At 43.6% G+C, this 23,144-nt stretch overlaps 1 protein-coding gene across 3 annotated transcripts in view; it reads left to right on the forward strand.

Annotated features, from left to right (window-relative positions):
* Nucleotides 1-23,144, forward strand: part of GRIA4 (glutamate ionotropic receptor AMPA type subunit 4) — a 286,480-nt gene that overhangs the window by 161,290 nt on the left and 102,046 nt on the right. For all 3 annotated transcript variants that reach the window (XM_066622011.1, XM_066622010.1, XM_066622012.1), the window contains exon 4: nt 21,912-22,096. In XM_066622011.1, the coding sequence (XP_066478108.1) occupies nt 21,912-22,096 (185 nt within the window). The remainder of the gene's footprint in view (nt 1-21,911; nt 22,097-23,144) is intronic.

The raw sequence follows: 23,144 nt of genomic DNA on the forward strand, positions 1-23,144 counted from the left end.
AAATATCAGGATCTAAATCTTCAAATCCAAAGATTATGGTGCAAACCAGCAGTGGTCATCCCAGTTGTGAATTGGTACACTGGGTATAGTTCCAAAAATGCTTGAACTGCATCTAAAACATCTGAACATTGACAAAATCACTATCAGTCAATTTCAAAAAGCTACCCTGCTTGGTTCAGCAAACGTTAGCTGTAAATACATTATGACATCCTAGGTCCCTGGGTGAGGCCCAACTAATAATTGACACCAAGTCCAGCTAAAGAATGGGCAGCTATGATATGCAAGATGATGATGATGATGATGATAATGATAATAAATAATTAATATGTGCCCAGGTGATAATGGGAAAAACTGCAAACTGCAGCATCTGTGTGGTTCTAAAAGTGCATGTGAAGAGAGAGGTCCTGAATAAAATGGAAAAGCTTTATAAAAGCCTCTTGATTAAGACTGGTTTTTAGGAGGTATTGCAAGACCTTCATTCATTCATATAAGTTCCATCACTAATATATTAATTAATGTAAATTTATTCAAATTTGAAGTGTAAATTTTTTTCCCCAGCCCCTGACACAGTGTCAAAGAGATGATGTGACCCTCCTGCCAAAAGGTTTGGACACCCCGGGGGTAGGGGATGGGTTGAACATGGTGGTGATGTGGCAGGGAGGAAGGCAGATCCAGCTCATGGGAGACCTTTAGAAGCTGAAAATCCCCACTGGGTGCAGCAGAAACTGGGCTGGTACCACTGCATCAACTCGCAGGGATTTAGGTAGAAGTGGGCTGTTAATTATGCTAACTAGAGTCCAACTTGACATTTCAGATTTATCTTAGAACATAAGAACAGCCCCACTGGATCAGGCCATAGGCCCATCTAGTCCAGTTTCCTGTATCTCACAGCGGCCCACCAAATGCCCCAGGGAGCACACCAGATAACAAGAGACCTCATCCTGGTGCCCTCCCTTGCATCTGGCATTCTGACATAGCCCATTTCTAAAATCAGGAGGTTGCACATACACATCATGGCTTGTAACCCATAATGGATTTTTCCTCTAGAAAACTTGTCCAATCAATCCCCTTTTAAAGGCTTCCAGGCCAGATGCCGTCACCACATCCTTTGGCAAGGAGTTCCACAGACCAACCACATGGCGTGTAACGAAATATTTTCTTTTGTCTGTTCTAACCCTCCCAACACTCAATTTTAGTGGATGTCCTCTGATTCTGGTGTTATGTGAGAGTGTAAAGAGCATCTCTCTATCTGCTTTATCCTTCCCATGCATGTCTTCCTCCGGCAGCTGGATCTGAAAGGTTATGCCACCCATGCTCAGGTGGCACACTGGTCCATGTTGAGCCAAGGTCTCGAAGGACTGTACTCAGAGTCTAGGCGTGCCCCTGAGCCGTCTGCCAGGATGCTCTGCCTAAAAGGGGGAAAACCTCAGCTCTGTCCTGATTTATTCAAGAGACATGCTGGGCAAAAGTGTCTGCATGTTCATTTCAAAATGCCTAGAGAAGTGCAGCTTTCTCTAGACGCTTGCAGAGTCCCAGTGCTGGTTGCAACTTGGAACTTACAAAACTAAGAAACTAACAACTACACTGCTGCATTGATTTAATAGTGACCGATGGTTGGGTCAAAGGGTTCAACCAATGAGGTAAACAGGGGGGGATCCAACTGGTGCTGCTCCCTTTCCTGGCTGCTGGTGGAGGCAGTGCATCCTCTGCTGCTATCCCGTGCTCACTCTCGGGGTCCAGACCGGGGCTAACTCCACCCTAATGTGTGTGGAGACTGCTCGCGTTATGCTGCAGAGTCAGCAGGCATGTGCTTGTAAACAGTTGTCCCTAGTGAAGTTGCCGGCCGAGCTACCTTCAAAAGTGCGTGAGATCTGCACCCATGGCACATCCCCCAGTACCTAGGACTACTAAACCTTGCCGCTAGCTATCAGGTGACTGCTACCTTTCCAGCTCCCCCAAGCCCTTTTGGGCGGCCTAACTAGCCATGTCTCGAGCCCCACTGTGGGATCCTCCACCCCCAGTGGGGTTTTACTAGGTAGCGAAAGCCCTAAATCTAGAAATGCTGCTCACAGGCATAGCCCTGCTGAGCACAATACACCACAGCCCTGACTGGCATGGTGTCTTATGTCCCCGTATTCCGAATTGGCTGGCCCCAGAGGGCACATCTAAATTACGGCTGAAGCGTAAATCAAAATCCCTTTAGCAAAATTGCCCGATACTTGCAACTCCCTCCCCTCTCCAACCAAGGCGGGGGGCAATATACCTGTAAGATACTGGGAGTTTCTCTACCATCCCGACCACCAGACCCCGGGCTGCTCCTTGCGCAAGCCATATCTTTTAATCTACGGTTACTTGCCCATGTGCCTACGAGAATTAATGGGTCAGACATTCTAAAATACCATAAACCAGAACATAAAAAATTTCTCTGTTGGAATGGAGCAAAGATCCCTTGTGTCCATTTCCAGTAGTAGTTAGCCAAATGCCCTTGAGAAATTGATAAACAGGACATAAAGCAGCCTTGTCATTAAGCTACTTCCCCATGAAAAGGTTTGATTGCCAGATTTGGAGGGAAGGTGCATTCACCCATTTTGCTGGCAGCATAGGCAGGGATTTTTCTTTTACTTTTGCTGCACATCTGTGTGCAGCAGGGGTTTCATCAGTGCTTGGAGTGCTGATAATGTTCCAGGCAAGGCTTCTGAAATATTTTTAAAACATTTGTCACCATGCTTCTATAAGCAACAGAAGCTTCAGCAGCACGTGAAGCCTGGCCTGCCTGTCTTAGGAGCCTCTCCTAGCAAATTCTAAAGAAAAACATAAGATCATTGGAGGAGCTGGCTACCAAAAACACCAGCAGCACTTCAAGCACTACTGAAGCGACCCACAGAGAAGCAGCAAAAAATGTTTGAAAGGACTTCAAAAGCCCCACAGCAGCCACTCACCCACACAAAATTCAGAATCATCAGTGGCAACTGGAGATGTGGGTAAAAACAAGGCTGATGAAAACACAACATGTGGGATGCAGAACTCTGCAGTCCCTGAATATGGAGATTAATCGATAATTTGATCTTTTGATATTTGAATGCCAGAACTTGGGTGTTGACTTTTTAATATCAGAGGAAGGATTTGGGTTACACTGAACCAGCCACCAACTTTTGTGATGGCTCCACAAACTGTTTTGGTAAGTCTGTCCAGTTCATTGTTGGCATTCCTGTTATCATTGCCTTTTACACCAACAAATCTGAATATTTGGTATGAATATTTTGTTTGTTACCATATTTTAATTATGAATCTAACAATGAGATGTGGCTGCCAGTGTTTCAAAAACTTGACTTTTAAGTTGTCACTGCACAGTTACTGTGCAATAAACCCAAAAGAATGATGTAAAGAGCTGGTTGGCTTTACTTTTTGATTAGTACTATCTTGCTGTGTAGAGGTCCCCACACATTTTATTTTTTGCTTGTACTAGCGTTAAATGTTTCAAGACCACAAGTTCTGTTCCCTATGGGTTTTGGTAGACATCCATGCCTCAAGCATGCCTGGAGCAAGTTACTGTACCTACAAAGAAAGCTGCCTAGTCAGACAAAAGCTGAAGTCGGATATACCACAGATTACCCTTAATGCACTGTTCCTTGCTGTGGCCATTTGCTCTTCAATTCATATTGGCGCAAGACCATTTTGTTGTAATAATAATGATGTGTGCAGCATTTTATAAGTATTTTTGAGAATTCAAATAACTTCATCTACATGATCTCACTGTAAAGAAGTATATAGTATCTGTCTCTATAACGCAAAGGAGTGGGACTGAGAGTGAGAGAAAAGGGTTTGTCTAAGTTGATGGCAGGGGCAAGATTTGAATGGAGATCTTCATGTGTCTCAGACTACCAACCACTATGCTATAATAACCCTAATCTTGTAATCAACTATGGGCACAATCCAAACTGCAGATAAACTGCCGTAAAGCACGTTTGCGCCTCCTCAAGTGGAAACCAGGCCAGCGCTCTGAGAGGCTGACATAAGCCCCCGCGCAGGCTTCCCCTCAGCCGCTTGTATTGGCCTGCTTGTACCGACACAAACGGAAAAGGTAGGTGTGGGGGGTGGGGAGGAGGAGGGAGGGAGGCATTCCTGGGTGGGGGGAGGGCAGGTGATGTGTGACCCTGGGGCAGGCAGGCGGGGAGCGGGAGGCGGGGCTGGGATCCAGCAGTGATGCCGGATTCCAACCTCCATTCCCGGGGAGTTAGGAGCGGCTTCAAGCTGCTCCAGTCTCCTCAAGCTGTGCACCTCCAGAGGTGGCACAAGTCCAAGGAAACCCATAGGGGCCAGCAGCCCTTACCCGGGGTAAGGGGAAAAGTTTCCCCTTACCTCTGGCTGAGCTGCTTCTAGCCACTATCCTGTGCTGGATACAGGGCAAGTCTCCTGGCTTGCCTGTTCCAGCGCAGGTCAGGATTGCACCCTCTGTTAGCAGAATCAATCGTGTTCATCTCAGCCTCACAAAAAATTTAACAACTGATTTTTCCCTTCCTCCTACTCAAACCAAATCCTTGTAACTCCTGAATGTGGCAGCTATCTTGCCCTACAGCATCATAACTAATGCTATCAAAGTTAGTGAGAATAACCCAAATTCTTTGCCACATATGACAGGCTTGCAAATAAATTGATTGTTCTTAATGATTGTCACTTTTATGTTTTCAAGAGAGTGCTTTGTGCACGCTCTAGAAGCACAGAAATGGGTTCAAGTCTCCCAACGCAAGGAGATTTTCTATGTATATGTATATGTGCACATAAAAGCCCCACCTGCTTCTCTGAATCAACAGCAGCTATTAGTTCTGTTGCTTTAATGCAAGGAAGTAGGGATATGAATGCTGATATATTAACAGTAACATTTTTTTTAATGAAATAAATCATTAAATAAATACAAGTGTGCCCTGGTATCTACCCCAATTAACTGACACCGTGAATACCAGGGAACATCACACCTCCGGAGGTGAGTGGAGCTCTGCTCCACTCACGTCTGGAGAGTCTCTCAGCCCGACAGTATTAAAAAAACAAAAATGCTACTTTTGGTTTCTCTGTGAAACTGGAAGTGATGTTTTTAATGCCTTTTAAGGCATGAGAAGGCCCAGAGAAGCCCTCTGGGAAACCAGAAGTAGCGTCTTCTTTTTTACTGTCAGACCGACGGGACCCTCTGGAGGGGGCATGCTCTGGGGAGTGGAGGTCAGTCCTGTGGACCCAATCTGCAGGTAAGTAAATCTGTAGATACAGGATCCACGGATATGGGGTCTCCCCCGTACACGTCTTTCATTCAGATCAGTGATTTTCAACCACTGTGTCATGGCCCATTGGCATACCACGAATGGTCTCCTGGTGAACTGCAGAATTTTGAGGAAGGGTCATTTATTAGTAGGTCCATTGGGGAATGTGAGCCTCCCACTGGCAGTGCGGTGTGCCTTGTCAATCATTTTAAAAAACTGCTGGTGTGTCTTGACAATTTTAGTACCTTATCAGTGTGCCTTGAGATGAAAAAAATTGAAAACTGCAACCTTAAGAACATAAGAACAGCCCCACTGGATCAGGCCATAGGCCCATCTAGTCCAGTTTCCTGTATTTCACAGCAGCCCACCAAATGCCCCAGGGAGCACACCAGATAACAAGAGATCTCATTCTGTTGCCCTCCCTTGCATCTGGCATTCTGTAACCTTAGATTACACAAGATATTATAAGGTATAGTAGACATTGCTACTACTTGCAAAGTATCTACTCTGTTAAATAAAATTTTGCACAGGAAAGTCCTTCAGAAATATGTGCCCTAAAGAGCACTCACAAAATGGAAGTGATATACTATATGGGTGATGTACTATATGGGTCAATTTCATCCTTGCGTGCCTGAAACAAAAAAACATCTAAAATGCACATAATGTAAAACATTTCCCATTTTCTCCTTGTACGACAAACGTTTGTCCGCACACAATCTCAGTCCGCATATTTTAAATTTTATTTATTTATTCAGGAATGTTTCTTACCTTTTGTCCCTAAAAGGGGCTCCTAAGTTGACTCACAACATAAAAATAAAACCATTAACGTTTCAAAGGTAAAAGAAACACAACAATAAAATACAGCAATTAAATAAAAAAATAATTTAAAACAAACAAACCAAGAGGACAAAAGAGCAGCAGGAGAAAAATATAGACTTAGTGGAGGAATAATCAAACTGGAGCAAAAAAAAAATTAATTAAAAGCTCAAATTCTCATACATAGTGATGAAATTGTTGGCTATGACTATCTAGGAAAGAAATTGTGAGTTTGTGTTGGAAAGCTCACTGAAAACAAAATCCACTTTCAGGAAAATTAAGGAAGGAAATAAAATTGCCAGTATCTTTATCTTGTAACATAAATCTATGTTGGGATGGCATTTGGAGCTTCTGGGGTGGCATTTGGTGTCATTTGGAGCTTCATTGCAAATGAGCAATGGGGCTTCTTAATGTACAAAAAAAGATAAGAACATAAGAACAGCCCCACTGGATCAGGCCATAGGCCCATCTAGAAGTCTAAGAGAGGACATGAGAAATGTTTATACACCTTCTAGATGCTAAGGCCAAACAGGGGAAGGAGTGGTTTTGCCTTCATGTTATTGGAAATTGGATCTTGGACTAGCCGAGCCAACAGACCTCCTCATTCTTCACCTGCTGTTTGAATGTACCAAACACATCGCAGAAATACAGCATATCCTTTGTCTTTGCAGATTTTGTTAGTTTTCCAGGGCATTGGCGAGCCATCTAAGCATGCCAAAATAGATAAACCTGGCTCTGCTCCAGAGATGTATGCATGCAGCAGGAGGTTGATTGAACACTGCTGTGTACATGTCAGTGTTCACTTCGCTACCCATCAGATAGTCAGGGAGTTGAAGTAGGGAAAATCCTCACATGGAGCTTAGGGACAGGAAGACCTGCGTGCTGCTGGCAAGTTTAGGGGTTGGCCACGAGAGTGCTTTGGCAACTGGGGAAATATGAGACAGAGAGCCAAGGGAGCAGAGAGTTGAGAGCTGAATTTCACATGTTGTTTGGAAGTAACTAGCCAAATGTTTGGCTTCAGGTCTCCAGTATTGAACAATTGGAAAGCATTCAGAGAGAAGTCTGGAAAAAAACAAGTAAGGCCATGAAAAGATGCAATACAAAGGAAGCTTTCAAGAGCTCTGCCTACTTATCGAAGATCAAGAGGTTAAGTGACTATTATTTGAGTCCGTAGATAGACAAATCTTCGCACTCCAAGATTTTCTTCTTGCATTAAAGAAAATCTCGGTAAACAAAGTTGTTAATTCTGGAAACCTTATGGCAAGCAAACATGGTTTGGTATTGGAAAATGTTATAAAATAAATTGAGGGTCAGGAACATAGACTGATGGGCCATTGTATCCCTTTACACAGTGATTGCTTTGCTTTCTTGCACAGAAATGAAACTCCAGTTTCTTTTTATAGAAGAAAAGAAAGTGCTGTGCTTGAAAACACCATTGCAGTAGGAACAAAGCTCATCCCTGTGCCCGTGACTCTGGACATCTCAGTGTATAATGCCAAAGACCCTATGAGAAAGAGAGAGAGAATCGTGTTTCTATGCAGATTCCTTGTGTGCTATTCTCCCTTCAACCCCTGGGCGCTAGGGAATAAGAATAGGCCCTCAGTTTGGCTGTACTTGTCGTAAGAGGTGACTAAACAGCCACCAGGTAGATGGGACTCGTTAGCCTGGGAAGACAGCTCATCTGAGAGAAGGAAAACTCTGATCCCAAACCTCCACTGCCTTGTGGCTACATCCAGTTATGGAAGAGGCTTCAGGAGTCAACCTCGAGGAAAAATCCGGAGCCAGAGTCCCTGAGGCAGTTCATGGCTGAACACAGTCACGTTCTGGCAACTCCTGCAACGCCACTGGAACCAACCTTATTGGCTTCTGCCTTTCCATTGGACCATTCCAGCGACGTGGAGAGGGGGGATTTGCTGCATGGGTAACAGTCTATCCTCCCTATCTACTTTACCCAGGCTTCACGCACTGGAGAGGACACTCTGTTCCAGAACCACCATTCAGAGCGCAATACCATCGTCTTCCGAGACTGAAGGATGCCAACAATTCTCCCTTCACTTCCAAACCTGTAAAATACAGATAGTATAAACTGTATCCAGTGGGGCAGGGGGCAGATCAGGAGGCCTCAGAGGCAAAGGGAAATTTAGATCCCCTTACACCTCTGTAAGCCTCCTGGTCCGCAATGGGTCTTCTAGAACCTGCGCTAGCAAAATTGCTAGCATAAATCCAAGGAGAGAAAGGGAACATGGAGGCTGCTGCCAGAGGAGATAAGATCTGGCAAATGCCACTGCTGCCAGATCTACTCCTTTCCCCATTACACCCCCTCCCCACACCCATTCTGCCCCCAGCCTTCCCTGCCATCTTACTTGCCTTTGTTTTACATTTGTTAAGAACATAAGAAGAGCCCTGCTGGATCAGGCCATAGGCCCATCTAGTCCAGCTTCCTGTATCTCACAGCGGCCCACCAAATGCCCCAGGGAGCACACAAGACAGCAGGAGACCTGCATCCTGATACCCTCCCTTGCATCTGGCATTCTGACATAGCCCATTTCTAAAATCAGGAGGTTGCACATACACATCATGGCTTGTAACCCGTAATGGATTTTTCCTCCATTGTTTTCAACCAGCTATGGTTGGGGTCACTAGGTTAAGGAATAAGTTGAACTCAGATATCAAGGGAGTGGCAACAGGATGCAGGTCTCTTGTTGTCTTGTGTGCTCCTTGAGGCATCCGGTGGGCCACTGTGAGATACAGCAAGCTGGACTAGATGGGCCCCTGGCGTGATCCAGTAGGACTGTCTCTGATATTAGGAACGAAAATGGAACTCTGTGAACACGACACTACCTTGTACTGAGTCACTGGTCCACATAGACCAGTATTGGCTATACCTCCTGATCCTTTTTCGCTGGAGTTGTCAGAGATTGAACGACTGTCTTCTGAATGGAAAGCATGTGCTCTAATACTGAGCTATGGCCTCTGCTGGCACACCTCTGGTTACAACTAAGGCCCATGCTACATGTGGCAGGAACAGTTTGTGACTACAATCTTAAAGCAATACACTTACCTGGCAGTAAGTTCTATTGAACTGAGTAGACATGCATAGGATTACACTGTTTAAATGAAAATCTGCCTGAGCCATGTATAAATGAATGGGTTTGGTCCATTTTAGTAGCAGAAGTTGTTCATGGAGGGCTGGTGTAGATTGCTTCCCCACCTGTCATTTCCTTCGCTGACATCAATTTTTCGTCAGCCATGTTCCAATATCCTTGGTGACCCTGACTAGGAGAAAAGCATCTGGGGAGGAGATGAAGGAAGATAAGGAATGAAAGGGAAGAGTTCAGGATCATCAAGCTTCTTTTAAAGACAGGTCTGCCACTGCTGTGCGAGGTTTGGTGTGTCTGCAGTGCATTGTAAGCATTGAGCTGTGTGCTCAGTGAAACAAGTTCGTTCACTGTTTGTATTCAAAAGCAGGCAGTTTATTATCCTGAACCTTTGTCTGTGAGCAAGGTAAGGGGCTTTGATGCAGTAGTTTCAGTTTAAAATGCAGGTGTAATGAAGTAGAAAGGATTATTCTGTCTGAGAAGAATAAATAACTGAATTTGTGGGAGAGTGAATCCCTTTGCCATTGTGCCACTGTCCTTGGAGTCTTCTCAGGTGTCTACCAAGCTTTGTCACTCTCTAGTCTGATAGCTCACCTTCACAGTGTGATTCCCGCGACTGTCAGAAGCCTCTGAAATGTTAAGAGAGAGAAGGGCATGGATGTGCTGCAGTGCATCTGCAGTGCAAACAGAGGCTGACATTGTTGGAAGCTTTATCCACAGTTCTAGCAGTCAAGAGGTTTGACCATAGCATTAAACAAAATAAAAACCATAAGGAACATCCAGGATCTGTCCTCTTCTTATTTAACAAAACATGGAAAGAAAACAACTGGAGAAGGGTGTCACTTATGTCACATCCCTTAGATTGTAGTGCCTGTAACTGAACTCTGCAATAGTTCTGAGGCTTTTGGGTTTGCCTTGATTTTCAGAGATACTCTATCTTTGTGTAATCACTCTAAACCAAATGAATTGGTGCTGCAAACTCATATATAGAGAAATGGCTGGACTGAGATGCAGCCATGCCTTGAGTAGTTTTCTTTATATTTAGCAATTTAATTTAGCTGTTATTTTACTGCTGAGGAACACTGAGACTGAGAGAGAAGCAATTAGCACAGGCCGAGCCCTGAAAGAGCACTTGTTGAAAGGTACAAGATCTTAAGGAGCAGTCAGGTTCATAGATGTACTTGTTGCTTACTGATGTACTAATAAAGTACTTCTTTGTGGTAGCACACACCCGCTAAAATCAAAAAGTATTCAGAATTTGAAGGTCAGCACTAGTAGTGATGCACAATCCATTTTCTAATTTGTCAGTGTGGACAGATTGTGTTTTGCCAGTCAAGTAGGTGACCAGTAATTGCTAGTATTGGGTCTATTAGGTCTAGGGCAGGAGGTCTGGTCTAGAGGGTAGAGCCTCCGTTAGCCCGAAGATAACATCAGAAGGTCGCCAGTTCGAGGACACCGGCAGCTCCCTGAACGGCTGAGAATGGCGAGACCTTGAAGCAGCTGACAAGCCCAGCGGAGTGATTCCACCTGCTCTTGGTGTGAGCAAGAAGCGTCTTGCCTGCCCTCCATGTGAGAGATGTGTTGAGGTCTGAACCTGGGAAATCACTCAGGTCCTGTGCACAGGAGGGAATGCAACAAACGCTGTGGTGAACAGACAGTTTGTAGCAAGTAACAGGGAGCAGCTGTTCCTGATTGCTGACTTTGTGCAGCTGATTGTGGGTGTGCCTTGTGCATATAACAAGGCCGAAGACAAACACTCCTCAGTGAGTTGAGGGGGTGAGTGAGGGTGAGCGTGTAGGGTGGTGAGTGTTAAGGAATAGGAATCAGGATGCCGTATATGTGTGTTGCTGTATGACTGACCAGTGTTGCTGTAAATATCCTTGTATATAATATATCTTGGTGATGGAACCTGACTCTCATGTCAAGTGCCTCTTTGCCTTCTGAGAGTTTGCCTTGGACATCAGCCTCGAGTTTCTGTTGTGCTGCCGTTTGATTTTGCTCTGCTGGAGACTCCTACACTCCACCCCCAAACCTCCCGCAACAAGATGCGTGGGAGAACTGGAGGCCAGGAGTGAGACCAATCCAGGAATATCCATTCTGAAATGTTGTTGGTTCTTGAAAGAAAGAGTATGATTGTAAAAATCCCCTTGAGGGATTTAGAAACGCCTGCCTATGTAAACCGCCTTGAATAAAGTCAGAGGAGTAATCCGATGACCAGAATCCGATGACCAGGCCAATTCTATGCTTGGGATCATTAGGAAGGGTATTGAGAACAAAACGGTTAGTATTATAATGCCGTTGTACAAATCTATGGTAAGGCCACACCTGGAGTATTGTGTCCAGTTCTGGTCGCCGCATCTCAAAAAAGACATAGTGGAAATGGAAAAGGTGCAAAAGAGAGCGACTAAGATGATTATGGGGCTGGGGCACCTTCCTTATGAGGAAAGGCTACGGCGTTTGGGCCTCTTCAGCCTAGAAAAGAGACGCTTGAGGGGGGACATGATTGAGACATACAAAATTATGCAGGGGATGGACAGAGTGGATAGGGAGATGCTCTTTACACTCTCACATAATACCAGAACCAGGGGACATCCACTAAAATTGAGTGTTGGGCGGGTTAGGACAGACAAAAGAAAATATTTCTTTACTCAGCGCGTGGTCGGTCTGTGGAATTCCTTGCCACAGGATGTGGTGCTGGCGTCTAGCCTAGACGCCTTTAAAAGGGGATTGGATGAGTTTCTGGAGGAAAAATCCATTATGGGGTACAAGCCATGATGTGTATGCGCAACCTCCTGATTTTAGGAATGGGTTAAGTCAGAATGCCAGATGTAGGCGAGAGCACCAGGATGAGGTCTCTTGTTATCTGGTGTGCTCCCTGGGGCATTTGGTGGGCCGCTGTGAGATACAGGAAGCTGGACTAGATGGGCCTATGGCCTGATCCAGTGGGGCTGTTCTTATGTTCTTATGTTCTTAGAAAGGTGGTATATAAATACCTAGTTGTTATTATTATTATTATTATTATTATTATTATTATTATTTTATTATACCATAGTCTTTCGAGACTGAAGGTTGCCAACTCATTATTATTATTATTATTATTATTATTATTATTATTATTATATACAGATTCAATACACCCCAGCAACATATACAGTGTGAAAACATGTAGTTAGATTCTGAGCCTAATAAGCCTTAAATAGGCTTATTACTGAGCTAAAGGTATTTCTTGAACTGTGAGGCCATTTGTCATTTTCAGGCATTTTCATAACCAAATCCTGGTAAAATGCTGAAAAAAAATTCTAAAACCAGGAAAGGCCTCCTGGAGAAGACATGAGAATAAAGGAATATGCTGAAAATTACTGGTATTCTAATTATAAAATAGGTAATTGAGCACTGAAATATTTGAACAAGGGGAGGCTTTCCCCCTTACCTCTGGGAAAGGCGCTCTTTCCCCCATGGGTCTCCTCGGACTTGCACCACTTCTTGAGGTGGCACAAATCCGAGGAGAGCAGAGCGGCTTGAAGCTGCTCTGTTTTCCCCAAGAACGGGGGTTGGGATCCGGCATGACTGCTGGATCCCAGCCCCGCCTCCTGCTCCCTGCCTGCCCACCCACCCCTTGGGCCGCCCACCTCCTGCCCTCCCTCCGCCCAGGAATGCCTCCCTCCCGCCTCCTCTCCACCCCCTCCTCACCTACCTCAGACCTTTGCATCTGTCCAGCCAGGCCAACACAAGCCTCAGTGCCTTTGTCAGCGCAGAGGCTTGTTCCAGCCTCTGTGCACCAGCCTAGCCAACTCCTGAGGAAGCGCAACCGTGCCTTATAGCAAGCTTGCAACCCCCCTGGGCCAGCGCAAGGGACTTGCGACAGCCTAAGTCAAGGGCTGGATTGCGCCCAAAGTCAAACATCCAAATCTGATTTAGAAGGAAATGTGAGTTGATTTTCTGAAAGTTCAATCCTGTGCATGTCTACTTAGAAGTAAGCCCCATTGAGTTCAATGAAGTAAGTGTGGATTGGATTGTAACCTGATTCTCATTCTTTTTGAGTCTAAGTAAATATGTAATGAGAAGTACAATTAAATCAATATTAACTGCATTGGTATCAAAGGTCAAGTAAAAGTGAGTATCATCATCAATGAGTCATCAACACATAGAAAATCCTAATGTGGTTCTAACTAGGAAGCTATATATGGAAGTGACTGGGAAATGAGGCTAAGAATATATTATTTGGAAAAAGATCTGGGCATGATTTGAAAAGATAATTACAGACAAGCATAACAAAAAAGAATATATAAGCTGAATAATTGTGCAAGAATTGAAAAGAATTCTTTATTCTTAGGGGAAAAAAACCTGACTCCAGGCTAAAACTTAACCTAGACAACTGAAATGTTTTTACTTTATTATGTCAAGAAATTTGCATATGGAAAGCGATCTGAAATGCCAACCTGTAATCTAATTCATGTAGCTGAGAGAAGACTGCAGTCATTGTAAACTGTAAGGCATCTGTTAGTTATAAAGTTGCCTGACACATTTTATATATAAATGTACTGTAGATACTCACCTGTAGTCCCTAAAATTTTTGCCAAGTAATCAAGCTCCAATTATCACTTTGACTTATCTCTGGGCCAATCAGAGGGCAGAGCCTTTCAACTCTGAAAAGTTTCAGTTCTTGCTAAAGCTAAAGGTTATTTGGTTTTGGTTTGGTTCTTGCTAAAGGTCATTTGTTTCTATAGTAACTTTCCTGGGAAATTCCAGCCAAAGTTAACCTTTTACTCTCCTGCAACCTGGTTCCTTTTTGCAAATGCTGGCATGCATTTGGCAGAGGTCTCTTTTTTTCCAACACCAGGATGGGATCCTCTTTCCATTTGCAATAAAGTCACAGGCTACAATTCAGTGCACCATTATTACTAATTAATTATTAACAGTATTTATATACCGCTTTTCAACTAAAAGTTCACAAAGCGGTTTACAGAGAAAAATCAAATAACTAAATGGCTCCCTGTCCCAAAAGGGCTCACAATCTAAAAAGATGCAAATGAATACCAGCAGACAACCACTAGAACAGACACTGCTGGGGTGAGGTGGGCCAGTTACTCTCCCCCTGCTAAAAAAAGAGGAGCACCCACTTGAAAAAGTGCCTCTTACCCAATTAGCAGGGGTTAATTAAAAATCCCATGGAAAGCAGTGGGTCTACTTATGAGTAAAAAGGGTTGCAAATATATGCAGCTGCATCTCTCTGCTGTGAATTGAATTGCACACTCCCAGTTATGTGTTATGGGTTGTATGTTATATGTAGCACTTCTGGCTTAACATACCGGACACCTTAAACGTGGATTTGATTCATGGATCTCCTGCAGTGGTTCCCAACCTTTTTCACTTGCATATCCCTTGGCAGCCCATTTCCATAAATTGTACCCTTCATATTAGCAAAATGTTTGTGATCAATAATGCAAGCCCTCATCTCCTCTATATGAAAGCCCAGACTTTGTGTATTTATCACAGTGTTTTCTCTTTTTATCTGTCTGAAGAAAAGAAGACTCTGCCTTTGCACTGTTTTGCACCAGAAGTGTGCTGAGAAATTCTAGGTGATTGATCACGTTCCATATTATGTCTCAGTTTTTTTACTGTGCTGGTTTTCAATCACTGTTTCATACATGAATTGATGACCAAAACTAGCTATTGGTGGGGCTTTCACAGCCAACTAGCTTTCTCCCTTCCTGCCTTGCTGGCCCTGCAAGGCATTTGGGCCACTACCTGCCTTTCTCTGCCATTATTCCATTCTTTTTCAAGTACCCCTAAAGGTTCTCTTGAGTGCCCCTGGGGGTACACAAACCCCAGGTTGGGAACCACTGTTTCACTGGTATGTTGTTTACAGTGCACTTACTCTGATAGTGTTTACAAAAAGGTGGTGAAGACCAGAATTTAAAAAGAATAAAAATGTATCTTATGATCTTTTACTATATTTTTAATAAATTAGAGACTACAGTTCTTAGGTAACAATTAGTTGTAGGTTATTTTTCAGGAACTGGCCTCAGGTAAAATCAGACAAAACTATAGTCAGACACCTCCCTAAGATTAAACCCTGACTTATCCAAGGGTCATAGAAAATTCCATGATTTTTGGCTCAAAACCTGCCCTTGGCTTCTCTGTGGGATTGACATATAGGCGAGTATCTGCGGTAGTTTCCGATTCATATTCCTGTGATGTTTCTGGATCTCTATAATCTCTCTATAGATGCTTGTCTGGTAGTGTTGTTCCTTTACCAGTACCTGTATCTGGGCAAAATTGATCTTGTGTCCTGTACTGAAGGCATACACGGTTATGGATGACTTGTCTGTTTGCCCCAACCAGCACAATCTTTGATGTTCCTTTAACCTGGTCTTAATAGACCTTTTTGTTGGCACTATATACCTTGCCACAGTCAGGGAATTCTATAAATCCCTGGTGTATCCCAGGGATGTCTTGGTTAAGTAATTTTCCCCATGTGTGCCTGTTACATGGATCTTGAAGCAGGGTTTCTCAACATTTGTCCTTGGTTGTACCAGTTCACATGATCCGCCTGTTCAGAGTACCACATGAATGAATGAATAAACCCTTATTAGGCATAGATAAAGAAATCATAAAAGCAAACATAACCAGTCCTAATCCCGTTTATCAAAAACGGAGTTAAGTTACTAAATTACTAATAATACATTTACAGTTCAACATAAAATATCAGTATTTTTGACAAATTACATTAAGAAGGCTTAGAAATCACTAAAAGTAAAAATTTAGAAACTCCCTCTAGCATATCTAGCGAGCAGTCATTTAGGAAACACTTCAGTTTTGCCTCATCTGAAAGCCCATTCATTTTGCCGAGAAGTGGAGTCATGTAAGTGTGGCGGGATCTAGTGTGCAGAGGACAATAAAAAAGAATGTGTATGAGTGATTCAATGTTTCCCAAATTACAAGGGCAGAGGCGGTCTTTATATGGTATTTGCCTATATCTGCTTTCTGTGACCTTGGATGGAAACACATTGAATCTTGCCAAGGAGATTGCATGACGTTCAGAAGGGTTGATCAGAATACTCAGATAAGGAGCCATTTGCCTGTACTTAAGCAGGATAGAGAAATTAAGAGGGGAGCAAATTCTAGAAGCAAGTTCAAAGAGGTTTTGTGCCTCAATGTCTAGAATTCTTTGCTTTACCCTTTGATAAACTCCAGGGAATGGATAGAAACAAAAAATCCAATGAAAAACCAATTGATTCAATTTTCGATTTAATGTGGCTATACCATTTAGAAGAACCACTCAGATAACATTCTGGATAGGAGACTGCCTGGTTTCATGTTATAAAGTAACTGGAGCCAATCCTGTTGGCAACCTTCAGTCTCGAAAGACTATGGTATCGCGTTCTGAATGGTGGTTCTGGAACAGCGTCTAGTGTGGCTGAAAAGGCCGATTCGGGAGTGACAATCCCTTCCACACCGGGAGCAAGTGCAGTCTGTCCCTGGTCTGTCTCCCTGGCTATGGGCCTTCCTTCTTTGCCTCTTTGCCTCAGACTGTTGGCCAAGTGTCTCTTCAAACTGGGAAAGGCCATGCTGCACAGCCTGCCTCCAAGCGGGCCGCTCAGAGGCCAGGGTTTCCCACCTGTTGAGGTCCACTCCTAAGGCCTTCAGATCCCTCTTGCAGATGTCCTTGTATTGCAGCTGTGGTCTACCTGTAGGGCGTTTTCCTTGCACGAGTTCACCATAGAAGAGATCCTTTGGGATCCGGCCATCATCCATTCTCACAACATGACCGAGCCAACGCAGGCGTCTCTGTTTCAGCAGTGCATACATGCTAGGGATTCCAGCTCGTTCCAGGATTGTGTTGTTTGGAACTTTGTGCTGCCAGGTGATGCTGAGGACGCATCGGAGGCAGCGCATGTGGAAAGCGTTCAGTTTCCTCTCCTGTTGTGAGCGAAGAGTCCATGACTCGCTGCAGTACAGAAGTGTACTCAAGATGCAAGCTCTGTAGACCTGGATCTTGGTATGTTCCGTCAGCTTCTTGTTGGACCAGACTCTCTTTGTGAGTCTGGAAAACGTGGTAGCTGCTTTACCGATGCGCTTGTTTAGTTCGGTATCGAGAGAAAGAGTGTCGGAGATCATTGAGCCAAGGTACACAAAGTCTACCTTTGTCTTATGTGACTAATATGAACGTGACTTATATGGAGCCAATAGCGTATGGTTAAAATCCATGCTCTTGATGCTAAGAGCGATTGTCCGGTCTCCAAACATAATGCAGAGTATAGTACAGATTTAGGTAAATCCAAGTTAGCCTTCAAAAATTTAGCTTGGATACTCTCAAAGGTGAGATTTATAGCGCTAATCCAGATAGGTCACCCATACAGGAACTGTGCTGATACCTTGGCATTAAATATCTTGAGAGCAGCTAGTATATAACGATTGCCCTGACTAAAAAAGAATCGATTGGTGCTCTGCAAAGTAACACGGGCCAAGTTTGTGACCAATTTTTGATGAGTATGCCAGCAAAGATTGTAGTGGAAGTGAATTCCAAGATATTTAAAGCTTTTGACCTGCTCTCGTTTCTCCCCTCTATTAGACCAAGTGCCTGGGCTCCATGATTTTGAAAAGACCGTAACTTTGGTTTTCTGAGAGTTCAGTTCGAGTTTGTTACGAGTACCACTTTAAGTAACTGATAAAACAACATTGCCAGTTACTTCTGATTTGGGAGGCCAGATGTAATGCAACAAACACCAGTAAGAGACTCAGGGTGGACAGGAGACTTTTTTGAGTATGCAAAAGCATGTTTTGGACCCTTCTACCACTGTTTGCTGTGTTGTGTTCCTGGTCTGGCGGCCGGGTGGCAAGAGTCCAGGCGTCCCGCAAATACCACCAGACACCACCTCAAGTACCACTGGTGATGCCCATACCACTGGTTGAGAAACAGTGTCTTATAGCACACACAACAGTGTTAAAACTGTGTTTTATGAATTGTTGTATATCAATGGTCTTCAAACCGCAGACTGCTACATTCAGAAAAAGCCATCCCCATGTGGCATGCTACTGCCTCTTATCTTTCTGGGCAATCTGCTCAGAAACTTGTGCCAGGCAGCCACTTCCGCTGTCCTTTGTCCCAGCAGGTTCCATGCCCAGATTTCTGGGTGGAAGCGGCTGCCCAGTGTGCATTTCTGAGCAGGTCAGCTGGAAAGATAAGAGGCTGTGGCTCAGAACAGAAAGCACTGTACTGCACAGGGACGGCTTTTTCCTGACGCCAAATCCTGCCCATGGACCAAAGCCTACTGTTGTATGTGATGAGATGCCAGCATTAAGACCTATTGTTTTTCCTATAGGGGCCACCAAAGTTAGAGCAATGTGTTCTTTCTTGGCTCGAACTGGTCAGAACCAGGTGTTGTGGCTGATTTGTGGCAGTGGCCAAAACTGTTCCGTTTCTTCACTGTCCTCTGGTTTAATAATGCATGTGACATGAAGTCATTATGTTATTAATATCCACACTCAGCCGCTCCCTCAGAACTGGAAGCCTGTGCAATGGAATGGGGTGGGGACAAGAGAGATGTTGACACCGATGGCTGTGCTTTATTTAACACATAGTTCCAGCCTAAGACAGCAAGGAGAAGGTCCAGTTTTCCAGGCATTGGGTTGTGTTTCAGCATTCCTACTTGTATCTCAGCAATTTGAGCCAGTTCACAATACTGGGTTATAAATTAATACATCCTTATCAGGTTGTAGAAGAGTATGATTACATGATCCTTGAAGGCCCTTGACGGCTTGTGATTCCGAACTAGGCACATCATTACTCCCCTGGGTGCCATAAACTATAGAATTGGCATTTTGTAAGTCTAATACATCCATACCGTATTTCAAGAGACTTGCATTTGTTGACCCTTTGAGCCTTGCAATTCTGTAGTCATCTCATTCCTTTGGACCTGGCAGGTTGTGCATGTGTCATTCTAGATTTGGTCGATTTGAATAGCATCCCTCCAACTACTTTCTCCAAAGCAACCACACTAGTCTCAGCAAGGATAATGCAGGATATGTGATTTGAGGTATCCACACTGGGGAGCACAGTCCAGGCAAACGAAAGTATTCAAGTTCCTTTGAAAGCAGTGGGCAAAATACGTGTGAAATTGCACCTCTCCTATTGAAATCGGTATTATTTCAGGGTAGAACATCAGGCCTGCATTTCTTTTTTCAAAGGGATTTCCTTTTTCAGGTAATATAGCTGCAGGTGATTTCACACTGCATGAAGAACTAGAGAGTGGAAAAAAAAAGTGTGCTTGACCAGTCCTGGGAAGAAACTTTATCTTCCTACCTCTGCTGGTCTTTCATTCCATCTGAAGCTACCTGCAACTGCTTTACCCAATAAAAGAAAATCTCAGGACAATGAAACATGGAATCACAGTTGGCATGGAATTCCACTATTAGTGGAATATTTCCCAGTGGTGAACAAGGCTTAGTAACACTGACTCTGTGGGTGTAATTAGACCTTGGCACTGTTAGACATATCAGCCTAGCAACAACAATAATAATCGTAATAATAAAGGAAATTAGAAAAGCAGCAAACAGTTTTAGCAATGTTGCCATGTCCTTTGAATGAAATGGGCTTTTGCAGCTGGGAGTCAGGTTAATGCGAATACTACCGCTTCTTTGATTCATTCTTAGAAACCAAAAGAATAGCTTCATAGATTTTGTATTTGTGTTTTTTGAAGGCCTTTAGAAACATTAATTAATTAAAGCATGAAACCTCCCTCTAGGCTAGCAAAAGTGTAATCCCTGTTTATTTGGGTTTTTTTATTCATAATGACATGTGTCATGAATGTGTGTAATAGCTAACAATGACTAATCCTGTAACTGTATAAAGAGAGCATAAATATGAGTTAAATGCTTTGCTCAGACCACAGCTGAGTGAATGTGTTCTTGCATGTGTATATTGTGGTTGAAGACCTCAATTTATCAATTAGTATATTAAAAAGTTAAATTGGTAATTGTCAGATTTAAGATAGATGTCTTGAGGTGGCAATAGCAATCAGTCCACTGAAACGGCAGCATGAGTAGTACAGACTGCAACGCATGGGGTGCCTTCATGTAGTGGCAGAATAATGCAGTTTATTCTGCCTGTGACAACCTTGTTCTGTGTAACTAGGACTGCAGTAGTGAATGCACAGTCATTTTTTGTTTTGCGATGTGCCGAGAATCAGAATTCCTAAATCTGAATGCATCTGTTAAATGTTCACCTTGTAATTTGAGAGACAGAATTTACATCATGTTCCCACCTGCAAATGAAATCAATTGGCCTATAGTGTTCAGGCAGCTGAAACTCACTGTCAGAAAATATCCTCAAAATGATACCCATCCTGAGATGCTATAAAATAATGATCTTACAGCCCAAACCCATTGGACTTTAGCGTGGGTGGAACAAGCATTCCACCAGTGCTAACTGCCTTATGGCAATTGTGAGATGCTCTCAGACAGCCTGCGGAGTTGCATGCTGCCAGAGCATCAGCAGGAAGCCAGAGCCTTCCCATGCATGCTGGTGGATCCCCTGGACTCACTGAGACAGGTAAGTTGGCGGTGGAGACAGAACAGGATGTGGGAAAGTGGAATGGGGGAAAGTGGAATGAAGTGGTGGAATGGGGAGAGGAATGGGGAGGTGAAAGGGGCAGGGGAGGTGGATGGGGTCTGGGAAGGGGCAGCTGCCACCAAATTTTAGCCTTTTTCCAAGATCTGATGCCACAGCCTGGATCTGCACAGACCTGTGCCAGTGATATCACTAGCACAGGTCCAAGTAGATCCCTCTGTGCTCTGGATGCTTACCTCCAGGTAAAAGAACAAATGTTCCCTTACCCTGAAGAAACCTCAGTGATCTCCCCTGCCCCATAGGATGGCAGCAGTAGCCATTTTGGTGTCACTGGATCAGTGGTAGGGGATTGGGCTGTAAGTATCATAGATAGTAATTGTCAGGGATGGGGTTTTGGGGTTTTTTTGGGGGGGTATTCCCAGGAACAACTTCAGAATTTGGACGAAAGGCTTCAATTTTCTGGCTCCCTATTAGATGGCCTGGCTGTAACAACAACTAGTGATAATGGTTTACAGATACAGAGACATTCTGTTTAGATAGTATGAGGTCATATGTTGGTAGGGAGAAAGAAAGAGAGTGGTGTTAAGGAAGGTATGTGCTTCTTGAGAGATCCCTGAAAGGCAGGTTGACTTTTGGGAATGTGCAAGAGGCACATGAGCATAGGTGAAATGCAATAAAATGTATGTGATCCACAAACAGTCTCATTGCTTCATTTCCTTAAATGGGAACCTGTAAACACACTTTTAAAACTGCACCTTAAAATTTGTTTGAAACGGAGAATATCAGATAAAGTTTTTTGAGCTGAATCTAGTCCATGAACCAGCAATCAGCAACTCTGAAGGTGTCAATCCAGAGCGTGTCTGCATCCTGTTGATATCAAAGGATCTTAGTCTTAACTGTATGTTTGGGTCCTGCTAATTCCAGCAGGAATTCAGTAGGTGCACCCAGCTTTCTCTGTACTGCACACTTAATAAATGAAAAAAGAAAAATATTTCCATGGTTGGCAGCTGCAGTATGTGTACATAATAGGGAGAGGACAGAAAGTATAATATAGTTAGTAAGTGTAAATCTTAACTCCTTGCCAGCTCCATAAGGAACCTGATATTGATCAAACAGTCTTATGATTCACAAAATGCAAGGACTGTGTCATTAGTGTGTTGTGTCCTTTTCTTTCAGGTTACTCAATACTTCAAGCTATTATGGAAACAGCAGGAGAAAAAAGCTGGCAAGTCAGTGCCATATGCGTGGAGAATTTTAATGATGCAAGCTACAGGCAGCTTTTAGAAGACTTGGACCGGAGACAGGAAAAGAAATTTGTAATAGATTGCGAAATAGAGAGGCTTCAGAATCTCTTAGAACAGGTAATACCCGCTTTTAATGTCACTGTGAACTCATCAATAGAGCCCCAGAAGAGTGGCCTCTGCCTTTGATTTGCCTTGCCAGTCAAGTCAGACTATATTCATGGAGTTTTCCCTCCCTTTAGCCTTTTATGCATAGTCCAGTATTTAATCTGTACTTCTGGCTGTATCTGCATTTCCATTTGTGAAATTAACATCAGGGAGCCTGCAGATCCAGACTAGTATTTAATATGTACTTCTGGCTCCATCTGCATTCCTGTTTATGAAATTGCCATCAAGGAGTCTGCAGATCCACTAGGTCTTGTAGGCAGCAGACAATGCTCCTGTTTTAAAGCCAAACCCGAAGTGACAGCAGGTGACTCATTTGTTTAAATCCGGGTCTGCACCAAACATGTACAAAGCAGGATGTGCATTGTGACCATTCTTGGAGGAAAAGGGGCGCATGGGTATGCATCCCTTTTGTAGGTGTGTGTAGAGATGGACTCGCCTTACTGCCTGCTTTCCTGTAGATTTTCCTCCTAAACTCTTTCAGCCAGGCATACTTCCAGTATTGAAGCTTGGCTGAGTAGAAAAGTACTTTGAAGGTACAGATTAGGAGTGAGCTATGGATGGGATGGGGTTAATCATTCTTCCAATCCAATGGTCCTTTTTGGCTTTCAACCTCTAACATACAGTACATCCCAGATACACACCTGCTTAATACAAAATTAGGGCAGATACAGGTTTAAACAAATGGGCTTGCTGCCTTCACATCTCATTTGGCTCTTTGTTTTGTGACAGTAATTGTAACTCTAGTGCTTACCTCCAAAGAAACTGAGAACTGGAACCACATTACAAAAATAATTTGTTTTCAGATCACCTTTCAAAAGCCATAAAACTTGCAACACATCAATTTCTGTATGCTAACAAATTCTTCGTAAAATAACCAGTGCAAAGTGATTAGCTCATACAGTCATTCCATGCACCAGATAAACACATTTCATCCATGAGTCTTTCTGATATTATGTATGTGACAGTTCAAGTCCAACAATTTCAGACCGTACTTAGGAAC

This window comes from Tiliqua scincoides, chromosome 3, assembly GCF_035046505.1.
Source record: "Tiliqua scincoides isolate rTilSci1 chromosome 3, rTilSci1.hap2, whole genome shotgun sequence".
NCBI lineage: Eukaryota > Metazoa > Chordata > Lepidosauria > Squamata > Scincidae > Tiliqua > Tiliqua scincoides.